This window comes from Oncorhynchus tshawytscha, linkage group LG11 (assembly GCF_018296145.1).
Source record: "Oncorhynchus tshawytscha isolate Ot180627B linkage group LG11, Otsh_v2.0, whole genome shotgun sequence".
Taxonomy (NCBI): Eukaryota; Metazoa; Chordata; class Actinopteri; order Salmoniformes; family Salmonidae; genus Oncorhynchus; species Oncorhynchus tshawytscha.
Genome location: NC_056439.1, coordinates 40,349,337 through 40,371,021, shown reverse-complemented (window position 1 = coordinate 40,371,021; position 21,685 = coordinate 40,349,337). Strand labels below are relative to the sequence as shown.

The window sequence follows — 21,685 nt, the reverse complement described above, 5'->3', positions numbered from 1 at the left end:
GTGGGCTACAGTTTTCCCTGAAAATCTTTCAAGTCCATTTTGTGTGGCAATTTAAATGTCTTTCTGTAGGTGTTTCTTCTGTTTATCAGACTTCGTCAGAGCATGGAAGGTGTGAGGTGAAATTTAAGTCATGCAAACAATTAAAATCACTCAATCCTACCCAAAAGGCTCTTATCAAGAGTAGACATTCCACATTGTTACCAAGTGTGGGGTTTTTGTAGTGTGTGCCTGGTACACCAGGAATAACCTTTGAAGTTTGACTAGATGTGCAGGGGGGTTATGAACCCAGGCTTATGTGATGGAGCTGAAATACAGTCAAAATCAAATCAAATTTTGTCCGTAAACACACCAGCCAGCTGGTCTACGCATGCTCTGCGGACACAGCTAGGGATGCCATCTGGGCCAGCAGCCTTGCGAGGGTTAACACGTTTAAATGTTTTACACACGTCGGCCACGTCGGCCACGGAGAAGGAGAGCCCACAGTCCTTGGTAGCGGGCCGTGTCGGTGGCACTGTATTGTCCTCAAAGCGTGCAAAGAAGTTGTTTCATTTGTTTGGGAGCAAGACGTCGATGTCCGCGACGGGGCTGGTTTTCTTTTTGTAATCCGTGATTGTAGACCCTGCCACATACATCTCGTGTTTGAGCCGTTGAATTGGGACTCCTCTTTGTCTCTATACTGACGCTTTGCTTGTTTGATTGCCTTATGGAGAGAATAACTACACTGTTTGCATTCGGTCATGTTTCCAGTCGCCTTGCCATGATTAAATGTGGTGGTACGTGCTTTAAATTTCGTGCAAAAGCTGCCATCAATCCACGGTTTCTGGTTAGGGAATGTTTTAATTGTCACAGTGGGTACAACATCTCCTATACACTTCCTTATAAACTCACTCACCGAGTAAGCGTATACGTCATATCCCAGTCTACGTGATCGAAGCAATCTTGAAGCGTGGAATCCCATTGGTCAGACCAGCATTGGATAGACCTAAGCACAGGCGTTTCCTGTTTTAGTTTCTGCCTATAGAAGCGGACCAACAAGATGGAGTCATGGTCAGATTTGCCAAAAGGAAGGCGGGGGAGGGCCTTGTATGCATCGCAGTGGTTGAGTGTGTTACTCGCTCGTGTACTGCAATAGATATGCTGATAGAATTTAGGTAGCCTTGTTCTCAGATTAGCTTTGTTAAAATCCCCAGCTACAATAAATGCAGCCTTAGGATATATGGTTTCCAATTTGCATCAAGTCCAGTGAAGTTCCGTGATGGTGGTCGTGGTATCTGCTTGCTGGGCTGTTATGCACGGCTGTGCGGACTCCGACAGCATGTCCCCAGCTAGCCATGTCTCTGTGAAACAGAGTATGTTACAATCCCGGATATCTCTTTGGAAAGGAACTCTTGCCTTAATTTCGTCAACTTTGTTAACTAGGGACTGGACATTTAATGAGTAATATACACGGAAGCGGTGGGTGGTGTGCGCACATTTGAAGCCTCACTAGAAGACTGCTCCAGCACCCTCTCCTCCGACGGCTTTGTTTTGGGTCGGCCTCTGGAATCAGTTCAAATGCCCTGGGCGGTGCAGACAAAGGATCCGCGTTGGGAAAGTCGTATTCCAGGTACCATCTTTGGTTACGGGATTAAAAAAAGAACACACCTGTACCATGTCAGACATAGAGTTGAAATGTATTCAATCTTAAGTTTGCATCCCAATATTACACTTTATATACATTACAGAAGACTGAAATATAACAAAACCATTTGACATAGAAACATCTGATTTTCGTCTGTCCACACGAGGCCACTAGCTCAATTTACTGCAGGAAAGGGCTACACAGTCAAACAATTCCTTATGCTTTGCCATATTTGGTAGCCAGTAGCTGGCCAACAAGCCAACACACCCAAAGTAAACATACATTTATGAGTTTTAGTGTTTTCTTCAGCATGTTTTTGAATCCACAATTGCTTTATTCTGAAGCCAAGGGCCTTTTTATAGCTTTTAAATCCCAAGCGGTCTCTGTGAAATGGGCATATAAACTGAGAAAATATATTGGTGTTTGCAGTGAAACTGTGGCATCTTACTCTAAATACTGTATTTACAGTCTGACCTCATTTAGAAAACTGTTTTTAATAACAACATTTCTCAAGCATGGCCAATGTGACCTTGTCTCTTATGTTTTCATTGGGCATCTGGCAACATACAGACTGTCCATTGTCATGTGAGCTTTTCATACAATACTAGTATAGTCTTATTTTAATTGTCTCTTTTGTCCAGTGCTGTTGAGTTATGCCGACCCACTGTGAAACCCCCTGTCCCTGTTAGTGTGTATTGATCCAAACTGGACCGTGGGGGTGTGTCACATGATTGTTCCATTAACCCCCAGGGCTCTGATTGTTGGCCTTGTGTCCTGTTTCCGGCCCTCCACTCCATAGAGCTAAAACTGTAATGTACAGTTTATTTTTGAGTGACTGTGTTGTAGTCACAATTTGGTGATGGTTGTTTCTAATTCGGCTTGCTTTCTATAATTAATCTGTTTATTCACATTTGATCTATTTCAGTCCTTTCTGCTGAGTTCTTGTTTGGGGAGTCAGAGATGTAAAGCGTGTCGGTAGCCTGGAGCCTTCCCCCACAGAACAACCACATAATTGCACGTGGAAAATCACGTGATTTAACATGAAATTTCATGTGATCACATTTTCACATGTGTAATTTCATGTTATCACGTTAATTTCAAAAATCCATGTGTTTTCTCCGTAATGGTTGAGTCAGAGGGATCAGGAAACATGAGTAGTGTTTTATAGAGGTCTTTGTGTTAAAACGAAGACCTTGGAAGTCGTCAGCCACTCAGCCTTGTTAAAATACTCCAAGCCAGAAGGTGGCAGTAGCTAGCTGTAATAATGTTGCTATTTTATGGTCAATAAAATGTCAATACAAGCTACAGTGGTTAGCAGGCCTGGAGGAAGTATTTAGTGTTGTGTGAATTGCGTCTGTGCACTTGGCTAGCTACCATCCCATAGCTTACATTAGATATGACGTGTGACTGGCTCATCCGTGGATGTATGGAGAAAATGCCTTATTTTTTTCATTTTTTTTGTTGGCTCCCCCATGTGGATGTTCGTGCTCTCTGATTGGCTCAAAGTCAAGTTGTAGTATGATATGTTACGTTTGGTATGGTTACATAAGACAGAAGGTTCCTTCCCTCCCTGCAGTCAATGACCAAAAGCGCCCCCTTTGGCCTCATGGGTGGATTGTTATTCATATTTTTCATAATTTCATCATTAATAAAGATTGTTAAAAAAAGATAGCCCTATTTGGTTATAGCCCTAAGTGTTTCACACTTTTTTTGGTTACTACGTGATTCCATATGTGTTATTTCATAGTTTTGATGTCTTCACTATTATTCTACAATGTAGAAATTAGTAAATATAAAGAAAAACCCTTGAATGAGTAGGTGTGTCCAAACTTTTGGCTGGGAAAGTGAAAGGGGAATACCTAGTCAGTTGTACAACTGAATGCATTCAACTGAAATGTATCTTCCACACTTAACCCAACCCCTCTGGCACTGTATATAAAGTGTAATATTGGGATGCAAACTCAAAATTGAATACATTTCAAATATACTGTATATCTGACATGGTGCAGGTGTCTTTATTTTTTTAAATGATTTTGTTTCCAAGTAGATTTGTTTAAGACTACTAAGAAGCAGTCTGTGTGACCCTGATTTAGCATACTGTAGTAAAAGGTTAAGTCAAAACGTAAGGAGGCTGGTCGGTCATGCGTACAAAGTGAAGGTATAACAATGCAAAGGTTGCATGTTCGAATCTCTTCATGGACAACTTTAGCATTTGAACTAATTAGCAGCTTTTTTACTACTTTGCATGTTAGATAACCCTTCCCCTAACCATATCCATAACCCTTTTAGCTAACTCTTCCCCTAACCTTAACCATTTAACCTAACTCCTAACCTTAAACCTTAACCTCAACCCCTAACCCCTAGCCTAGTTAACCTTAGCCACAGCAAATTTGAATTGTTAACACATCATTTGTTTTGCAAATTCATAACATATCGTACGTTTTGCAAATTCGTAACCTGTCATACGAATTTTAATTCGGAACATATCATACGAAATGGATGATGGACATCCACAAACTAATACATACCATACGAAATGGATGATGGACATCCACAAACTAATACATACCATACGAAATGGATGATGGACATCCACAAACTAATACATACCATACGAAATGGATGATGGACATCCACAAACTAATACATACCATACGAAATGGATGATGGACATCCACAAACTAATACATACCATACGAAATGGATGATGGACATCCACAAACTAATACATACCATACGAAATGGATGATGGACATCCACAAACTAATACATACCATACGAAATGGATGATGGACATCCACAAACTAATACGTACCATACGAAATGGATGATGGACATCCACAAACTAATACATACCATACGAAATGGATGATGGACATCCACAAACTAATACATACCATACGAAATGGATGATGGACATCCACAAACTAATACATACCATACGAAATGGATGATGGACATCCACAAACTAATACATACCATACGAAATGGATGATGGACATCCACAAACTAATACATACCCTTACGAAATGTAAAATACATTGCCTTCAGGAAGTATTTACACCACTGGAATTTTTCCACATTTGGTTGTGTTATAGCCTGAATTTAAACTGGATTAAATGTAGTTTTTTTTTATCACTACACCTACACACAATACCCCATAATGTCAAAGTGGAATTATGTTTTTTTTAATATATATATATAACAAATAAATTAAAAAAGAAAAGCTGAAATGTCTTGAGCCCGTAAGTATTCAAACCCTAGGTTATGGCAAGCCTAAATAAATTCAGGAGTAAAAAGTTGCTTAACAAGTCACTTAATAAGTTGCATGGACTCACTCTGTGTGTAAGGTCCGTCAGTCGAGTAGTGAATTTCAACCACAGATTCAACCACAAAGACCAGGGAGGTTTTCCTATGCCTCGCAAAGAAGGGCACCTATTGGTATCACACATTTTTAAAAAGCAGACATTGAATATCCCTTTGAGCTTGGTGAAGTTATTAATTACACTTTGGATGGTGTATCAATACACTTAGTCACGACACAGATACCGGCATCCTTCCTAACTAAGTTGCTGGAGAGGAATGAAACTGCTCAGGGATTTCACTATGAGGCCAATGGTGACTTTAAAACAGTTACAGAGTATAATGGCTGTGATGGGATAGAACTGATGATTGATCAACGACATTGTAGTTACGCCACAATACTAACCTAATTGACAGAGTGAAAAGAAGGAAGTGTGTACAGAATAAAAATATTCCAAAACATGCATCCTGTTTGCAACAAGGCACTAAAGTAACACTGTAAAAAAATGTGTCAAAGCAATTCACTTTTTGTCCTGAATACAGAGTGTTATGTTTGGGTCAAATCCAATACAACACATTTCTGAGTACCACTCAAGTGGTGGCTGCTTCATGTTATGGGTATGCTTGTAATCGTTAAGAACTGGGGAGTTTTTCAGAATAAAAAAGACACAGAATGGAGCAAAGCACAGGCAAAATCCTATAGGACAACCTGTTTCAGTGTCACGATCGTTTGTAGAAACGGACCAAGGCGCAGCGAATGTTGAGTTCCACATACTTTTTTAATAGTGAAACTTAGCAAAAACAATAAACTAATAATGAAACGTGACGACAATGGAGTGCTGACATACAACTACCCATTAACAATATCCCACAAACACAGGTGGGAACAAACACTACTTAAATATGATCCCCAATTAGAGACAACGATTACCAGCTGCCTCTAATTGGGAATCATACAAATCACCAACATAAAACATGAAAACTAGAACACCCACATAGAAATAATAAACTATACTAACCCCCCAGTCACACCCTGACCTACTTCACCATAGAAAATAAGGACTCTATATGGTCAGGACGTGACATTCAGTCTGCTTTCCATCAGATACTGGAAGATGAATTCACCTTTCAGCAGGACAATAATCTAAAACACAAGGGCAAATCTACACTGGAGTTGCTTACCAAGAAGACAGTGAATGTTCCTGAGTGGCCGAGTTACAGTTTTGACTTAAATCTGTTTGAAAATCTATGGCAAGACTTCAAAATGACTGTCTAGCCATGATCAACAACACATTTCACAGAGCTTGAAGAATTCTTAAAATAATAATGTTAAAATGTTGTACAATCCAGGTGTGCTAAGCTCTTATAGACTTTGTATTATAGGGTATGGTGTATAGATGGGTGAGAAAAAAACATATAGTGGGGCAAAAAAGTATTTAGTCAGCCACCAATTGTGCAAGTTCTCCCACTTAAAAAGATGAGAGAGGTCTGTAATTTTCATCATAGGTACACTTCAACTATGACAGACAAAATGAGGAAAAAAAATCCAGAAAATCACATTGTAGGATTTTTAATGAATTTATTTGCAAATTATGGTGGAAAATAAGTATTTGGTCAATAACAAAAGTTTATCTCAATACTTTGTTATATACCCTTTGTTGGCAATGACAGAGGTCAAACATTTTCTGTAAGTCTTCACAAGGTTTTCACACACTGTTGCTGGTATTTTGGCCCATTCCTCCATGCAGATCTCCTCTAGAGCAGTGATCTTTTGGGGCTGTTGCTGGGCATCACGGACTTTCAACTCCCTCCAAAGATTTTCTATGGGGTTGAGATCTGGAGACTGGCTAGGCCACTCCAGGACCTTGAAGCCACTCCTTCGTTTCCCGGGCAGTGTGTTTGGGATCATTGTCATGCTGAAAGACCCAGCCACGTTTCATCTTCAATGCCCTTGCTGATGGAAGGAGGTTTTCACTCAAAATCTCACGATACATGGCCCCATTCATTCTTTCCTTTACACGGTTCAGTCGTCCTGGTCCCTTTGCAGCCCCAAAGCATGATGTTTCCACTCCCATGCTTCACAGTAGGTATGGTGTTCTTTGGATGCAACTCAGCATTCTTTGTCCTCCAAACACGACGAGTTGAGTTTTTACCAAAAAGTTCTATTTTGGTTTCATCTGACCATATGACATTCTCCCAATCTTCTTCTGGATCATCCAAATGCTCTCTAGCAAACTTCAGACGGGCCTGGACATGTACTGGCTTAAGCAGGGGGACACGTCTGGCACTGCAGGATTTGAGTCCCTGGCGGCGTAGTGTGTTACTGATGGTAGGCTTTGTTACTTTGGTCCCGGCTCTCTGCAGGTCATTCACTAGGTGTGGTTCTGGGATTTTTGTTCACTGTTCTTGTGATCATTTTGACCCCACGGGGTGAGATCTTGCGTGGAGCCCCATATCGAGGGAGATTATCAGTGGTCTTGTATGTCTTCCATTTCCTAATAATTGCTCCCACAGTTGATTTCTTCAAACCAAGCTGCTTACCTATTGCAGATTCAGTCTTCCCAGCCTGGTGCAGGTCTACAATTTTGTTTCTGGTGTCCTTTGACAACTCTTTGGTCTTGGCCATCGTGGAGTTTGGAGTGTGACTGTTTGAGGTTGTGGACAGGTGTCTTTTATACTGATAACAAGTTCAAACAGGTGCCATTAATACAGGTAACGAGTGGAGGACAGAGGAGCCTCTTAAAGAAGAAGTTACAGGTCTGTGAGAGCCAGAAATCTTGCTTGTTTGTAGGTGACCAAATACTTATTTTCCACCATAATTTGCAAAGAAATTCATTAAAAATCTTACAATGTGATTAGTTGAAGGGTACCTATGATGAAAATTACAGGCCTCTCTCATCTTTTTAAGTGGGAGAACTTGCCCAATTGGTGGCTGACTAAATACTTTTTTTGCCCCACTGTATTTAATCCATTCTTTATTCAGGCTGTAACACCAAAATGAGGAATAAGTCAAGGGGTATGAATACTTTCTGAAGGCACTGTATCATACTAAATGGAGTGTCTCGGATTTACGTACAGGTTTCCCACTGTGATAAGTACCAATCCGCAGTGAGATTCTAGATGTGTTTCATGCTTTAGAATCCCTAAGCCTCTGTTAAACAGAGCACTCACACTTGCAATATTCTCTGCTGTATGGTCTTGTTTATGGCTCTTCTGTGAATACTTTATTTATATATATTTTATTGTTAACACATTCTGAAAGCTTCCTTGAGATCCCAGATTACGTTGGATGCCTCCTGTGGTATAAAATAAACAGGCAGTGAAATATGATTTCCAGAATTTGTTTATCCAAGTGGTTTATTTTAATGTAAAACTCACTGACCAGGATGACAGCATGATCCCCTCCACCCTCATTTAACGGAGTAAGTGTGGACAAGTTGTAGCTCAAGGGTTTACCTAATAATTAAGTTCAGCTGATGCTATTGAAATGTAAGGACAGATTCAGGGAGGAGGCATTCCTAACTACTACGAATAAGTGAAAGATCTTAATGTCCCATCCTCTATAAATAAGCTAAAGGTTTTATTGCCAAGTCTAAAAGACATGCCCAACCTTTTGTGTTTGATCTGTGTTGTTAATTTATGTCAACAAGAGGATTTAATATGCTGTATGTCAATCCAGAGAGAAGGTTATGAACTGTTGTGTTATGGTTACCTTGTATGGAACTTATTGTCCCGGTTTTTCATGAAAACTAAATTGGGATATTCAATAAATGGGTACCATGAAACTGACTTGTATTTAAAGGCCTCGTCAGGGAGCATTGAGTAAGGGAAAGGGGGATACCTAGTCAGTTGTACAACTGAGTACCTTCATCTGAAATGTGTCTTCCGCATTTAACCCAACCCCTCTGAATCAGAGGTGCGGTGGGCTGCCTTAATCAACATTCACAGCACCTGGGGAACAGTGGGTTAACTGCCTTGCTCAGGGGCAGAACAACAGATTTTTACTTTGTCAGCTCTGGGATTCAATCAAGCAACCTTTCGGTTACTGGCCCAACACTCCAACCACTAGGCTACCTGCCGCCCCTACACTCCAACCACTAGGCTACCTGCCGCCCTACACTCCAACCACTACACCTGCCGCCCCTACACTCCAACCACTAGGCTACCTGCCGCCCCTACACTCCAACCACTAGGCTACCTGCCGCCCCTACACTCCAACCACTAGGCTACCTGCCGCCCCTACACTCCAACCACTAGGCTACCTGCCGCCCCTACACTCCAACCACTAGGCTACCTGACGTAAGCCAACTATACTTAAGTTTGATGGATCTGTTTGTCATTATACTATTTTGCGTCAGGGGCGTCTTCAGTAATCTACTTGTCTTGATTGAACTGGCTGTTCATGCAGCTGTGTTGATCTACAGGCCCCAGGGTAGACAATATCTCTCATTTGAACTTTAAAATGGAAGGACAGCCTGGTGTCCCACTGTCTAATAGTCCTCTGCTGTCAACCATGTTGTGTGGAAACACTAGGGACACACAGTCAATAAAAATAATCATGTAACCACTTGTCTCTCTCTTTCGCTCTCTCGCTTTCAGTTGGCAGCTCCAGTCATGCTCTACTGGACATGTCCCTGGAGGAGAGCTTCATGTTTCCCCATTACTTGAGTCCTAAGGACAAGAGCCAAGGTAAGAATTATCCACAAGAATTATCCACACCAAGCTGTTTGTCATTTGGAGACCTAGGGAAGAAGCATGATTTACTTAGTAAATCAATCACATAGAACTCTCCCCCATATCGTTGAAATAAGTATGAAATATTCAGTGTCAACAGATCTTAATTTAATCACCCTTTGTTGCTGATCATTTTCCTGCACAGAAGGAAATGCAAACTTGTAGTGTATTTGAGTTGTATCAACCCCGACAAAAATAGCCATGAATTATAATCCACATAATAATTCACATTTCCTGTTTGTGCAGATTATTTTCCTGCCGTAGAAAACTGGCTCAAATTAAGTTCCTACATCTGTACTGAACCCAACCTGTTTAGTTTCATTAATGATAATGTGTGTCAGGGACAATGGGGTTCCGGGTTTCTGTTACCTATAAATGGGCTGCCGTTATAGGGCTGCCGTTTCTCTTATGTGTGGTCTGCAGAGAGTGAATCAATGTAATTTAAACTATAGAAAGCACTAATCTAATAGTGTTTGTCATAGCTGTTACAGCATTGTAATGTGTTCAAAGCTCACGTTGGCAGTCGCGTTTGTTCTAAATGAGACTTTGCGCATTAAATGAAGACCCTGATGAAATTGAGCTCCACACAAAAATCCTCATCTGCATGTTTTATTTACGACCAAAACGTGTCTTAAATTTTTCACCTAACCACTTAAATTCTAGTATTTCTGTGTCCCAGAGGAAAGAGATGTGGTTGTCTTATTAGTGGTTTCATTCCGTCAGGACACATCACATGACTCCCTCCTCATTCACTTGGATTAGATTAGGATTGTTAGACTCAACATGCCAATTATGGAGCCCTTAAAAATGTATATTTTCCTTTTCCAGACTGACATTCCCTGGTCTTCTCTGATTATATTGGAGTTGTTTTTAAGTTTGATCATTCACAAATCACTAGTTGGTGCTACAGTAGGCTTCTTCAGACACCAAGGAACGTTCTTAGTCTGCACTATAAAGCAATTTTGAATTGTCTTGTCGGTGTCGATTTGGAGACTCATATCTCTTGCACTGAACTTTGGGAAAGTTAAAGCGCTAATGGAATCCATCTGAAACAGCTCAGAACATTAAGCAGGGTTTCTAAGGTCATTTTAATCGAGCTTAGTTGATGAGAAGAAAGTGTACTGAATATGTACTGACATGAGTCATTTGAACGTGAGTGTGTGTGTCTAGTAGCATTATGTTAAATTATGGCTTTTTGTTAAGGCTCTGATACGCTTTATAATGGGTTTTCAATGTTAAACTAAAAAGACAATTCAACTAATTATGCTGTATGCCTGTATCTGGTTTGGCGTCTGCTGTTCTTGGAGATTGTCAGAGTGGTCTACTTATTGCCACTGTCTGAGTCTGGTAAATATGCTCTCAGGTAATGGGGCAGCAGGTAGCCTGTTTGGTGTTGGGCCAGTAACCTGAAAGGTTGCTAGATTGAATCCCTAAACTGACAAGGTAAAATTCCGTCGTTCTGCCCCTGAACAAGGTAGTTAACCCACTGTTCCTAGGCCGTTATTGTAAATAAGAACTTGTTCTTAACTGACCTGCCTGGTTAAATAAAATACAAAATATCCATGTCAGAAAGCTCCTTTGGTACAAGTGAAAGTGTTGGTGACTGCTGTGAGGCTACCAATTATGTAGATCACTCTGCATCACTTGTCTGAATATGTTGACAGTAGAAACAGTAAAGCCTTCTAACTGTGGTAACAGTACCAAGGACACTGTTTCTATTTTAGACAATTTACTGGAACCATAATGGTTTCAACTGATAATTGCCCTGAGATTTGGTTCACTTCTACTAATTTCACCCATGGGCATCTGGAGTGTTTACTTCTGTTAGGAGCTGTTGGTAGAGTGGAGTATACAGTTAAGGCTTTGTGATGTCCTAATTTCATCATATTTCTGAAGCAGGCTGCAATGTTGGTCTAATTTGGCATCAGATGAGGATCATTAGTTCCATGCGTTTCTGTCATTCATTTGTATAATTAATTTAAACTAATTTAATTACAATCAGGTGCAGTTTCCCTCTTGATTTCCATGTTGACGTGAATGAATACAGTACTGAACACAGTACAATAGAAATTACATCATACAGTGGCCAATGTTTAGCAAGAATGTGTGAATGGAACATAGAGTCAGTCTCAGACATAATGGATCTCTTTTTCCTCACTCCTGCAGCTACCTCTTGTGATTTTGAATCGCCTTGCTCTTGGACCTTCTCCAATCACAGTGTCAGAAATGACTGGAGGGCCATGTCACCACAGCAACAAAGATCCAGCACACAGGCCATGAAGCCAGTCAGCGACCATTCGGAGGGGAACTCTGACGGTAAGGGAGGAAGCACAGTCACAAAGAGAATACTCCATGTGTGTTTCACTCACACCTTTAAATGTGCTACTCCTTTCATCTCACTGAGAGCATAGTGTAGTATACTGTGTCGTGTCTTTGGCATCATTAAAAGTGAAGACTGTTATTTTATCAAATCAATTCTCTGTAATTATTATTACGTGATTAAACTAATCATGTAAATGTAATTAACTAGGAAGTCCGGGCACCATGGAAAATCTTCAGATTACAAAGTTATATATTTTTAAAACATTTTGTACAAAGATATTTTAATATCTGATCAATTAGTCTTCTATTAATGAATTATTCTTTACCTCCCGTCAGTCTCATTCCAAACGTCGTAAATTGTTGGTTATCTGCACAAACCCAGCCTTTCGTATGAATCATCCATACACCAATTTGCTTAATCATTTATTTACTAACTAACTAAATAATCACAGAAATGCATAAACAAACAAACTGTAGATATGTTACTAACAAATGATAGGGAAGATTCCCTAGTGGGCTAAGCTGATATGATGGCTTGGTGGACGAAGGGAAGTGGGTGTGGACTGAGAGAGAGCGGGAAAGACAAAAAGGATCACTACACACAGTTGATAATTATATTCATTGAAATGCTAATCCTTTGCACATGAACGCTCACTCATTCTGGAATAATTGCAATCAATATATATTTACACCCATGTGTTGTGATCTTCTCTGTTGGAGTCCGGTCCGTCTGCTGGAGAGTTCCAAGTCTCTCTCTCTCTATTTCTGTTTCCCTGAAGATCAAATTCTTTCGTGGTTAGATGGATACTTCAGGGTACCATTCAGAAATATTCTCATAGAATAGATGTTTCGGCGGTTGTCTGTATTCACATCCCAGGTTTACATCATTTCTAGCTGCAGACTAGTAATTAGTATCTAAGATTTTCTCTTATTCGGTAGGGTTCAATAGTCTCAGAGTTGAACCGTTTCTAGCCGTGTAGCCAATGCTCCACGTGGTATGGTCAGGAATTTAATAACTATTCGCAATCACAGCTCACGCTGTGGGTTTGCTTAGTCTAAACTATTCGCAATCACAGCTCACGCTGTGGGATTGCTCAGTCTTGGTACTCTAACCTGTGCCAGCTCAGCTGACACCGAGGTATTCATGGTCTAAAGAGGATTTCCTCAGGAGGGGGTTTTATTCGTAACAATAGGAAAGGGCTGTTCCATGACGCCGGATCATGTCTGTGCTCATGGGGGGGGGGGGCAATGACTTAGTTAAACTTTAAAGGAAATATAAACTCTCACATTAAAGGTTTAATATCACATTACATAATTTCACAAATAGTTTAATCTTTACCCATTAATTTTATACAATAATTAGATGCAAACCTCATAACGGAGGCACCTGTATAAACAGAGTAATGTAATGTGGCTGTATTGCCTTTCATTTGGTCACCAACATGAAAAAGAAAACAGACCGGTCGTAGCTGGCTTCTCCATTGACCGTTTACACATTCTCCAAAACATGGATATTGTTCAGTTCTCAAATTCTGTGATGTAGTAGAAGTTCCTTTGTTCTACTGTGAAACTCTCTCTCTCTCTATACTGTATGGCCGGGGGAGAGAGTCTCCGCCAGGAATTTACGGCCTGAGATAACAGAACCTGGGTTTAGGAGAGAGTGAGAGAGAGGGGGAAGGCACAATCTATATCCAGAAAGGTCCACGTCATGACAGCTGTATTCAGGGAGATGTAATGGAATTGTTAGAGAGATGGTGACGTGTGTTGAGCGCCTGGGGGGGACCCGGCCAAGAGAAACAGCTACGGTGTGTAACACTGTAAGGAGGTCTATGTGCAGTAGGATAATGCAGCATTTTTCCCCTAATCATTTTGATGTGTTGTTTTGCTTCATAATTAACTGAAAATACTGCTTTCAGTCAGAACAATACAAAATATATCGCTATGGGTTGGGTTTTTCGTCCAAACACTTCAGTTGACTTTGTGGAAATTATTGTCTGTCCCCCCCATTCCAGGTCACTTCCTGCTTTTGAGTCCCTCCGCTTCCTCCAGGGCTTCTAGGAAGTGTGAATACTACATCACTAGTCCAGTGGTCTACAGTAGTGGCCCACTGTGCCATCTGCAGCTGGCCCGCTTTGAGCTGGGGCCCACCGCTGGAAACCTCTCAGTCTTAGTGAAACCAGTCGAGTCAGCGTCTGTCATCAGCACAACAGCTCTCAGTGGCAGAGACCAAGATGGCACCAGGTTAGCATGTTTTGATTTTATGCTTGTTCACTTTAACATTCCACACAACTTCTCAACAATCTCTCTTTTGTATTCTTACAGTAGTAGCATTTGCTCAACGAGATTTTTAGTGCGATCATGTGTATCTCACTTGCGGTACTCTACCTTGCATCTTGAGTAAGTTCGTAGCAAATCAAATCAAACTTTATTTGTCACATGCGCTGAATACAACAAGTGTAGATCTTACTGTGAAATGCTTACTTACAAGACCTTAACCAACAGTGCAGTTCAAGAAGAGTTAAGAAAATATTTACCAAATAAACTAAAGTAACAAAATAATAAAAAGTAACAAAATAAAAATAACAATAACGAGGCTATATACAAGGAGTACCGAGTCTGTGCGGGGGTAGATATTAAACAGCGAGTAGCAGCAGTGTATAAAACAAATAGGGGGATTAATGTAAATAGTCCGTTGGCCATTTGATTAATTTTTCAGCAGTCTTATGGCTTGGGGGTAGAAGCTGTTAAGGAGCATTTTGGTCCTAGACTTGGTGCTCTGGTAGCGCTTACCGTGCGTTAGCAGAGAAAACCGACTATGACTTGGGTGACTGGAGTCTCTGACAATTTTATGGGCTTTCCTCTGACACCGCTATTATTGTAGATCCTGGATGGCAGGAAGCTTGGCCCCAGTGATATACTGGTCCGTACGCACTACCCTCTCTAGCACCTTACAGTCAGATGCCAAGCACTTGCCATACCAGGCTGTGATGCAACCTGTCAGGATGCTCTCGATGGTGCAGCTGTATAACGTTTTGAGGATCTGGGGACCCATTGCCCAATCTTTTAGTTTCCTGAGGGGGAATAGGCTTTGTCGTGCCCTCTTCACGACTGTCTTGGTGTGTTTAGACCATGATAGCGACTGGAACGAGCTGCAACAAACACTCAAACTGGACAGTTTTATCTCACTCTCTTCATTCAAAGACTCAAACATGGACACTCTTACTGACAGTTGTGGCTGCTTTTGCGTGATGTATTGTTGTCTCTACCTTCTTGCCCTTTGTGCTGTTGTCTGTGCTCAATAATGTTTGTACCATGTTTTGTGCTTCTACCATGTTGTGTTGCTACCAGGCTGTGTTGTCATATGTTGCTGCCTTGCTATGTTGTTGTCTTAGGTCTTTATTTATGTAGTGTTGTCTCTCTTGTCGTGATGTGTTTTGTCCTATATTTATATGTTATTTATTTTTAATTTTTAATCCCAGCCCCCGTCCCCGCAGGAGGTCTTTTGCCTTTTGGTAGGCCGTCATTGTAAATAACAATTTGTTCTTAACTGACTTGCCTAGTTAAATGAAGGTTAAATATATATATTTTTTAAATGTTATGATAGATCATTGGTGATGTGGACACCAAGGAACTTGAAACTCTCGACCTGCTCCACTACAGCCCCGTCGATGTTAATGCCTGTTCGGCCCGCCTTTTCCTGTAGTCCACGATCAGCTCCTTTGTCTTGCTGACATTGAGGGAGAGTTTGTTGTCCTGGCACCACACTGCCAGGTCTCTGACCTCCTCCCTATAGACTGTCTCACCGTTGTCGGTGATCAGGCCTACCACTGTTGTGTTGTCAGCAAACTTATTGTTGGTGTTGGAGTCGTGTTTGGCCACGCAGTCGTGGGTGAACAGGGAGTACAGGAGGGGTCTAAGTACGCACCCCTGAGGGGCCCCAGCATTGAGGATCAGTGTGGCAGACGTGTTGTTGCCTACCCTTACCACCTGGGGGCAGCCCGTCAGGAAGTCCAGGATCCAGTTGCAAAGGGAGGTGTTTAGTCCCAGGATCCTTAGCTTAAGGATAAGCTTTGTGGGCACTACAGTGTTGAACGCTGAGCTGTAGTCAATGAACAGCATTCTCACATAGGTGTTCCTTTTGTCCAGGTGGGAAAGGATAGTGTGGAGTGCGAGTGAAATTGTGTCATCTGTGGATCTGTTGGGGTGGTATGCAAATTGGCGTGGGTCAAGGGTATCCAGGAGGATGCTGTTGATGTGAGCCATGACCAGCCTTTCAAAGCACTTCATGGCTACCGACATGAGTGCTACGCGGGCGGTAATCATTTAGGCAGGTTACATTCGCTTCCTTGGGCACAGGGACCATGGCTGTCTGCTTGAAACATGTAGGTATTACAGACTCGGTGAGGGAGAGGTTCAAAATGTCAGAGTATAACCTTGATATATACAGGTGCATTTGTACATAGTAGCTATGAACAGAGCTGAGGTATTAATAGAAGTGGACAGTTAAGAGCATCTCTTGAATAAAGGCATACACGTCATGAAAAAAACAAACTAATCAGGGTTTAATCTTGGATTTGAAAGGTGATGTACACGTATTTCATTTAGCACTTCTCATATCTTAGTCAATCCACACTACCTAAATTGTTTTGGGAGTCCTCTTCTAACGTGTGCTAGCTAATCTCTAAATATCGATTGGTGGGCCATATGCTGCTAGGTTCTCTGACAGGTCTCAGATAAAAGGATTAGAGAATTACTGGATTTCTCGGTTCCAAATGAAAGTGGTTTAAGATGCCATGTAGTGGGGTCTCATACCTCTTGTGTTGTCGTTGAGCTCAGGGAATCTCAGTTAGATGGTTATTGTATGGTACTGCAGGAGCAGAAACAGCATTAGAGCCAATGTGAAATCAATATTCCCACTAGGCAAAGATGTCAATTCAATGTCTTTTCCACGTTGGTTCAACATAATTTCATTGAAATGATGTGGAAACAACATTAATTCAACTAGTGTGTGCCCAGTGGGCTTCAAGCACATATTCCACCGCAAAGACCAGGTTTTTCCCCAATGGTTTGCAAAGAAGGGCACATATTGGTAGATGGGTAAAAAAAGCAGAAATTGAATATCCCTTTGAGCATGGTGCAGTTATTAATTACACTTTGGATGGTATATCACTGCACATAGTCACTACAAAGGTACAGGCGCCCTTCCTAACTAAGTTGCCGGAGAGGAAGGAAACAGTTGCAGAGATTAATGGCTGTGATAAGAGATAACAGAGGATGGATCAACAACATTGTAGTTACGTCACAATACTGACAGAGTGAAAATAAATTGTTTACATTTTTAAAATTGTATTTATTTTATTTTTTAGCCCTTTTTCTCCCCAATTGGTAGTTACAGTCTTGTCTCATCACTGCAACTCCCGTACAGACTCGGGAGAGGTGATGGTCGAGAGCTGTGCATCTTCCGAAACACAACCCAACCAAGCCGCACTGCTTCTTTGACACAATGCCCACTTAACCCAGAAGCCAGCCGCACCAATGTGTCAGAGGAAATACTGTACACCTGGTGACCGTGTCAGCATGCCCTGTGCACGGCCCGCCACAGGAGTCACTAGTACGCGATGGGACAAGAAACTCCCTGCCAGCCAAATCCTCCCCTAACCAAGACGACAGTGGGTCTATTGTACCCTGCACCATGGGTCTCCCGGTCACTGCAGGCTGCAACAGAGCCTGGACTCGAACCCAGGTTCTCTAGTGGCACAGCTAACATTGCAATGCAGTGCCTTTGACCACTGTGCCACTCGGGAGGCCACAAATATTTTAAAACATGCATCCTGTTAGCAATAAGGCACAGAAGTAAAACTGTAAAACATGTGGCAAAGAAATTAACTTTTTGTCCTGAATACAAAGCATTATGTTTTGGGCAAGTCCAACACATCACTGAGTAGCACTCTTCATATTTTCAAGTATGGTGGTGGCTGCATCATGTTATGGGTATGCTTGATATCGGCAAGGACTAGGGAGTTTTTAGGATAAAAATAAACAGAATAGAGCTAAACACAGGCAAAATCATAGAGGAAAACTTGGTTCAGACACTGTGTAACAAATTCACCTTTCACCAGGATAATTACGTAAAACATAAGGCCAAATATTCACTGGAGTTGCTTACCAAGATGACAATGAATGTTCCTGAATGGCCTAGTTACAGTTTTGACATTAATCGTCTTGAAAATCTACGGCAAGACTTGAAAGACTTGAATGATCAACAACCAACTTGACAGAGCTTGAAGAGTTTTTTAAAGAATAATGTGCAAATATTGTACTATCCAGGTGTGCAAAGCTCTTAGGGACTTAGATTGTCTAGTTTGAGAAACAAATGACTCGCAAGTCCTCAACTGGCAGCTTCATTAAATTGTACACGAAAAACACCAGTCTCAACGTTAACAGTGAAGAGTCAACTCTGGGATGCTGGCCTTCTAGGCAGAGTTGCAAAGAAAAAGCCATATCTTAAACTGGCCAATAAAAATAAAATATTAAGATGGGCAATAGAACACAGACATTGGACAGAGGAACTCTGACTAGAAGGCCAGTCTCTCGGAGTCACCTCTTCACTGTTCATGTTGAGACTGGTGTTTTGCTGGTACTATTTAATGAAGCTGCCAGTTGAGGACTTGTGAGGCACCTGTTTCTCATACTAGACACTAATGTACTTGTCCTCTTGCTCAGTTGTGCACCGGGGCCTCCCACTCCTCTTTCTATTCTGGTTAGAACCAGTTTGCGCTGTTCTGTGAAGGGAGTAGTACACAGCTTGGTACGATATCTTCAGTTTCTTGCCAATTTCTTGCATGGAATAGCCTTCATTTCTCAGAACAAGAATAGACTGACGAGTTTCAGAAGAAAGGACTTTGTTTCTGGCCATTTTGAGCCGAAAATCGAACCCACAAATGCTGATGCTCCAGATACTCAACTAGTCTAAAGAAGGCCAGTGCCAACGTGCCATTGGAACACAGAGTGATGGTTGCTGATAATGGGCCTCTGTACACCTATGTAAAAATAAACCATAAAAAAATCTGCCGATTCCAGCTACAATAGTCATTTACAACATTAACAATGTCTACACAGTATTTCGGATCAATTTGATGTTATTTTAATGGACAAAAAATGTGATTTTCTTTAAAAAACAAGGACATTTCTAAGAGACCCCAAACTTTTGAACGGTAGTGTAGATGCAACACACTTCTCTCATTAAAGTAAAGTTGTTTATCTACTTACTGCACAGATGGCCAAATACTGTTTGGGACAATAGACAAGGCTGTTTAGATACTTATTTGAACTGAAAGTCCTTTCAACATTTTGCCGTCCAGACACACAAACAAACACGCAGAAACACACATACATACTACAGACACACACACTTAACCCTCTGTTTGCTATGAATAGGGCCCAGTGGGAGGTGCTGGAGGCGGTTATTGGAGAGGTGGATGAGCCCTTCCAGGTGACCCTACTCTACTCCACCTGCCTGGGGAAGGAAAAGGCTTCTCTGGCCCTCGACTCCTTGGACCTCAGAGACTGTGACATGGGTATGTTCTGATCTACATATCCAAACGTCAATAGAAAAATCTAAATGCAATGCTATTTTTACTTTAGCGTATTATGGTGGACTAAACCAGAAGTTAAATGTGAGCTCTTTCTTGTTCCAGGTCACCATGACTTAGAGCTAGGCACAGACTGTGACGAGAGCAAGTCTTTCCACTGTGACTTGGGCAGCTGCATTGACAAGACTAGTGTGTGTGACTTCCACGGTGACTGCCCCCTAGGGGAAGATGAGGGATTTATCTGTGGTGAGTCTGTGAGGGCATCAACAGTGCAACAACATTACATTACATTACTCATGGGAAAACTCTGGGCCCTGTGTACTGTATGTGTACATTGTATCTAATCTTTCCAAGAAACATGTTGTTTATATTTTATCTAAACTTCATACTTTGAGAAATACAATTAAGTTATGTAATATTCTGACCTTTCAGATAGGTATGGAAGAGTATTAGGGCCAATTCAAGAGAGAAAACAAAAACTATGAGTTACTTTTATTTATTTTTGCACTGAGAATATTTTTTCTAAGTGCCAATATTTCGATAATAAAGTGGCAATATTTCGACAATAAATTCAAAATAAAATTTTGTGAAAAGTGGCAATATTTCAACAATAAAGTGACAATATTACGAGGATAAAGTAGCAATATTTTGTGAATAAAGTGGCAATATTTCAAGAATAAATTTGAAAGAAAAAATTGAAGACAAAGTGCCATTATTTTCCGAATAATGTGGCAGTTATATTTCAAGTTTAAAGTAGGGGATTTGGTTAATTGCATGATTCCTGGCTTCCTGTTGCTGTGCAAGCCACCATAGAAAGGCCGGAGTTAGATAACGTGGTAAAACTATAATTATCACATTTGAGGTAAGACCCAGATGCAGACGAAATCAAATTAACAACAGTTTATTAATCCAACAGGAGCAGGAAAACGACAGGTCAAGGGTAGGCAGGGGTCCGTAATCCAGATAGGTGGGGCAAAGGTACAGGACGGCAGGCAGGATCAGGGTTAGGGCAGGCAGAAAAGGTCAAAAGCCGTGAAAACTAGAAAACAGGAACAATCGAGAGACAGGAACAGAGGGAAAAACGCTTGACGAACCAAAACTAAACAAAACGAATTGGCAACAGACAAACAGAGAACACAGGTATAAATATACAGGGGAAAATGGGGATGATGGGCGACACCTGGAGGGTGGTGGAGACAATCACAAAGACAGGTGAAACAGATCAGGGTGTGACAATCATTTACAATTGGCTTTATTATTATAAGTATAATGACCTTAAGGAGTTTGTGCCGCAGATTGGGTCTTTTCAGAAGGAGGAACCACACGGAATTGGATGAGGTATAGACCGTTGTACAGTGAAATCAACAGTAATGGGCAAATGCAAGGCTACAGAGGGTTGCATCTTTGTACAATTCAGAGAGGTTTTGTAGTAACGCAAGACACTATAAGACAGATAATCAAGATGATCGATCGCCAGGTCAAGGTGTGGAGCTTAGGCGCGCACAACGCATGAGATGATGGCAATACACAACCAAAGGTTCCAACGTGCTATGGCATATGGACGAATATGATAAAATGAAACCATATGGTATTGCAATACAGGGCTTCATAGATGGCTTTAGCCTTTATGTTTTGTGGATGGAAGCTTACACCACAAACAATGACCAAAGGCAATAGCAGATTACTTCATTACATGTGTTACGCGTTTGGGAGCGTGCCCAGAGAGGGTCTGCGCTGACAAGAGGTACCGAAAATGGGCACGTAGAAAAAATGCAGGTGTTTCTACTCAGAAACCACAATGACAGTTTTGCCAAAGATTGAAGTTTCCTTTATGGATGTAGCACTGTAAACCTGTGAATTGAATCATGGTGGGCATATTAAGAAAACAAAGTGTGCAGTTCTGGATGAACCTCTTCCAAAACCTCTTCCTGGATAGAAGTTTGATACAGTTCTGCTTCCTTAAACGTGTGCAGGTAATAATTATGTTTATTATACCTTACTGATGAAACAATCACACACGCCCCACCAGCAGCTATTCTTAACACTTGTTTTTATTATCTGCATTAAATTGGTGATATTATTTATTCTTGGTGAGCTTGTGCAGTGACCTTGG

At 41.2% G+C, this 21,685-nt stretch overlaps 1 protein-coding gene across 2 annotated transcripts in view; it reads left to right on the top strand.

Annotated features, from left to right (window-relative positions):
* Positions 1–21,685, top strand: part of LOC112261995 (leukocyte tyrosine kinase receptor-like) — an 88,263-nt gene that overhangs the window by 9,519 nt on the left and 57,059 nt on the right. For both annotated transcript variants that reach the window (XM_024437656.2, XM_024437655.2), the window contains exons 2-6: positions 9,524–9,613; positions 11,825–11,974; positions 13,993–14,221; positions 19,418–19,557; positions 19,678–19,818. In XM_024437656.2, coding sequence (XP_024293424.1) covers positions 9,524–9,613; positions 11,825–11,974; positions 13,993–14,221; positions 19,418–19,557; positions 19,678–19,818 — 750 coding nt within the window. The remainder of the gene's footprint in view (positions 1–9,523; positions 9,614–11,824; positions 11,975–13,992; positions 14,222–19,417; positions 19,558–19,677; positions 19,819–21,685) is intronic.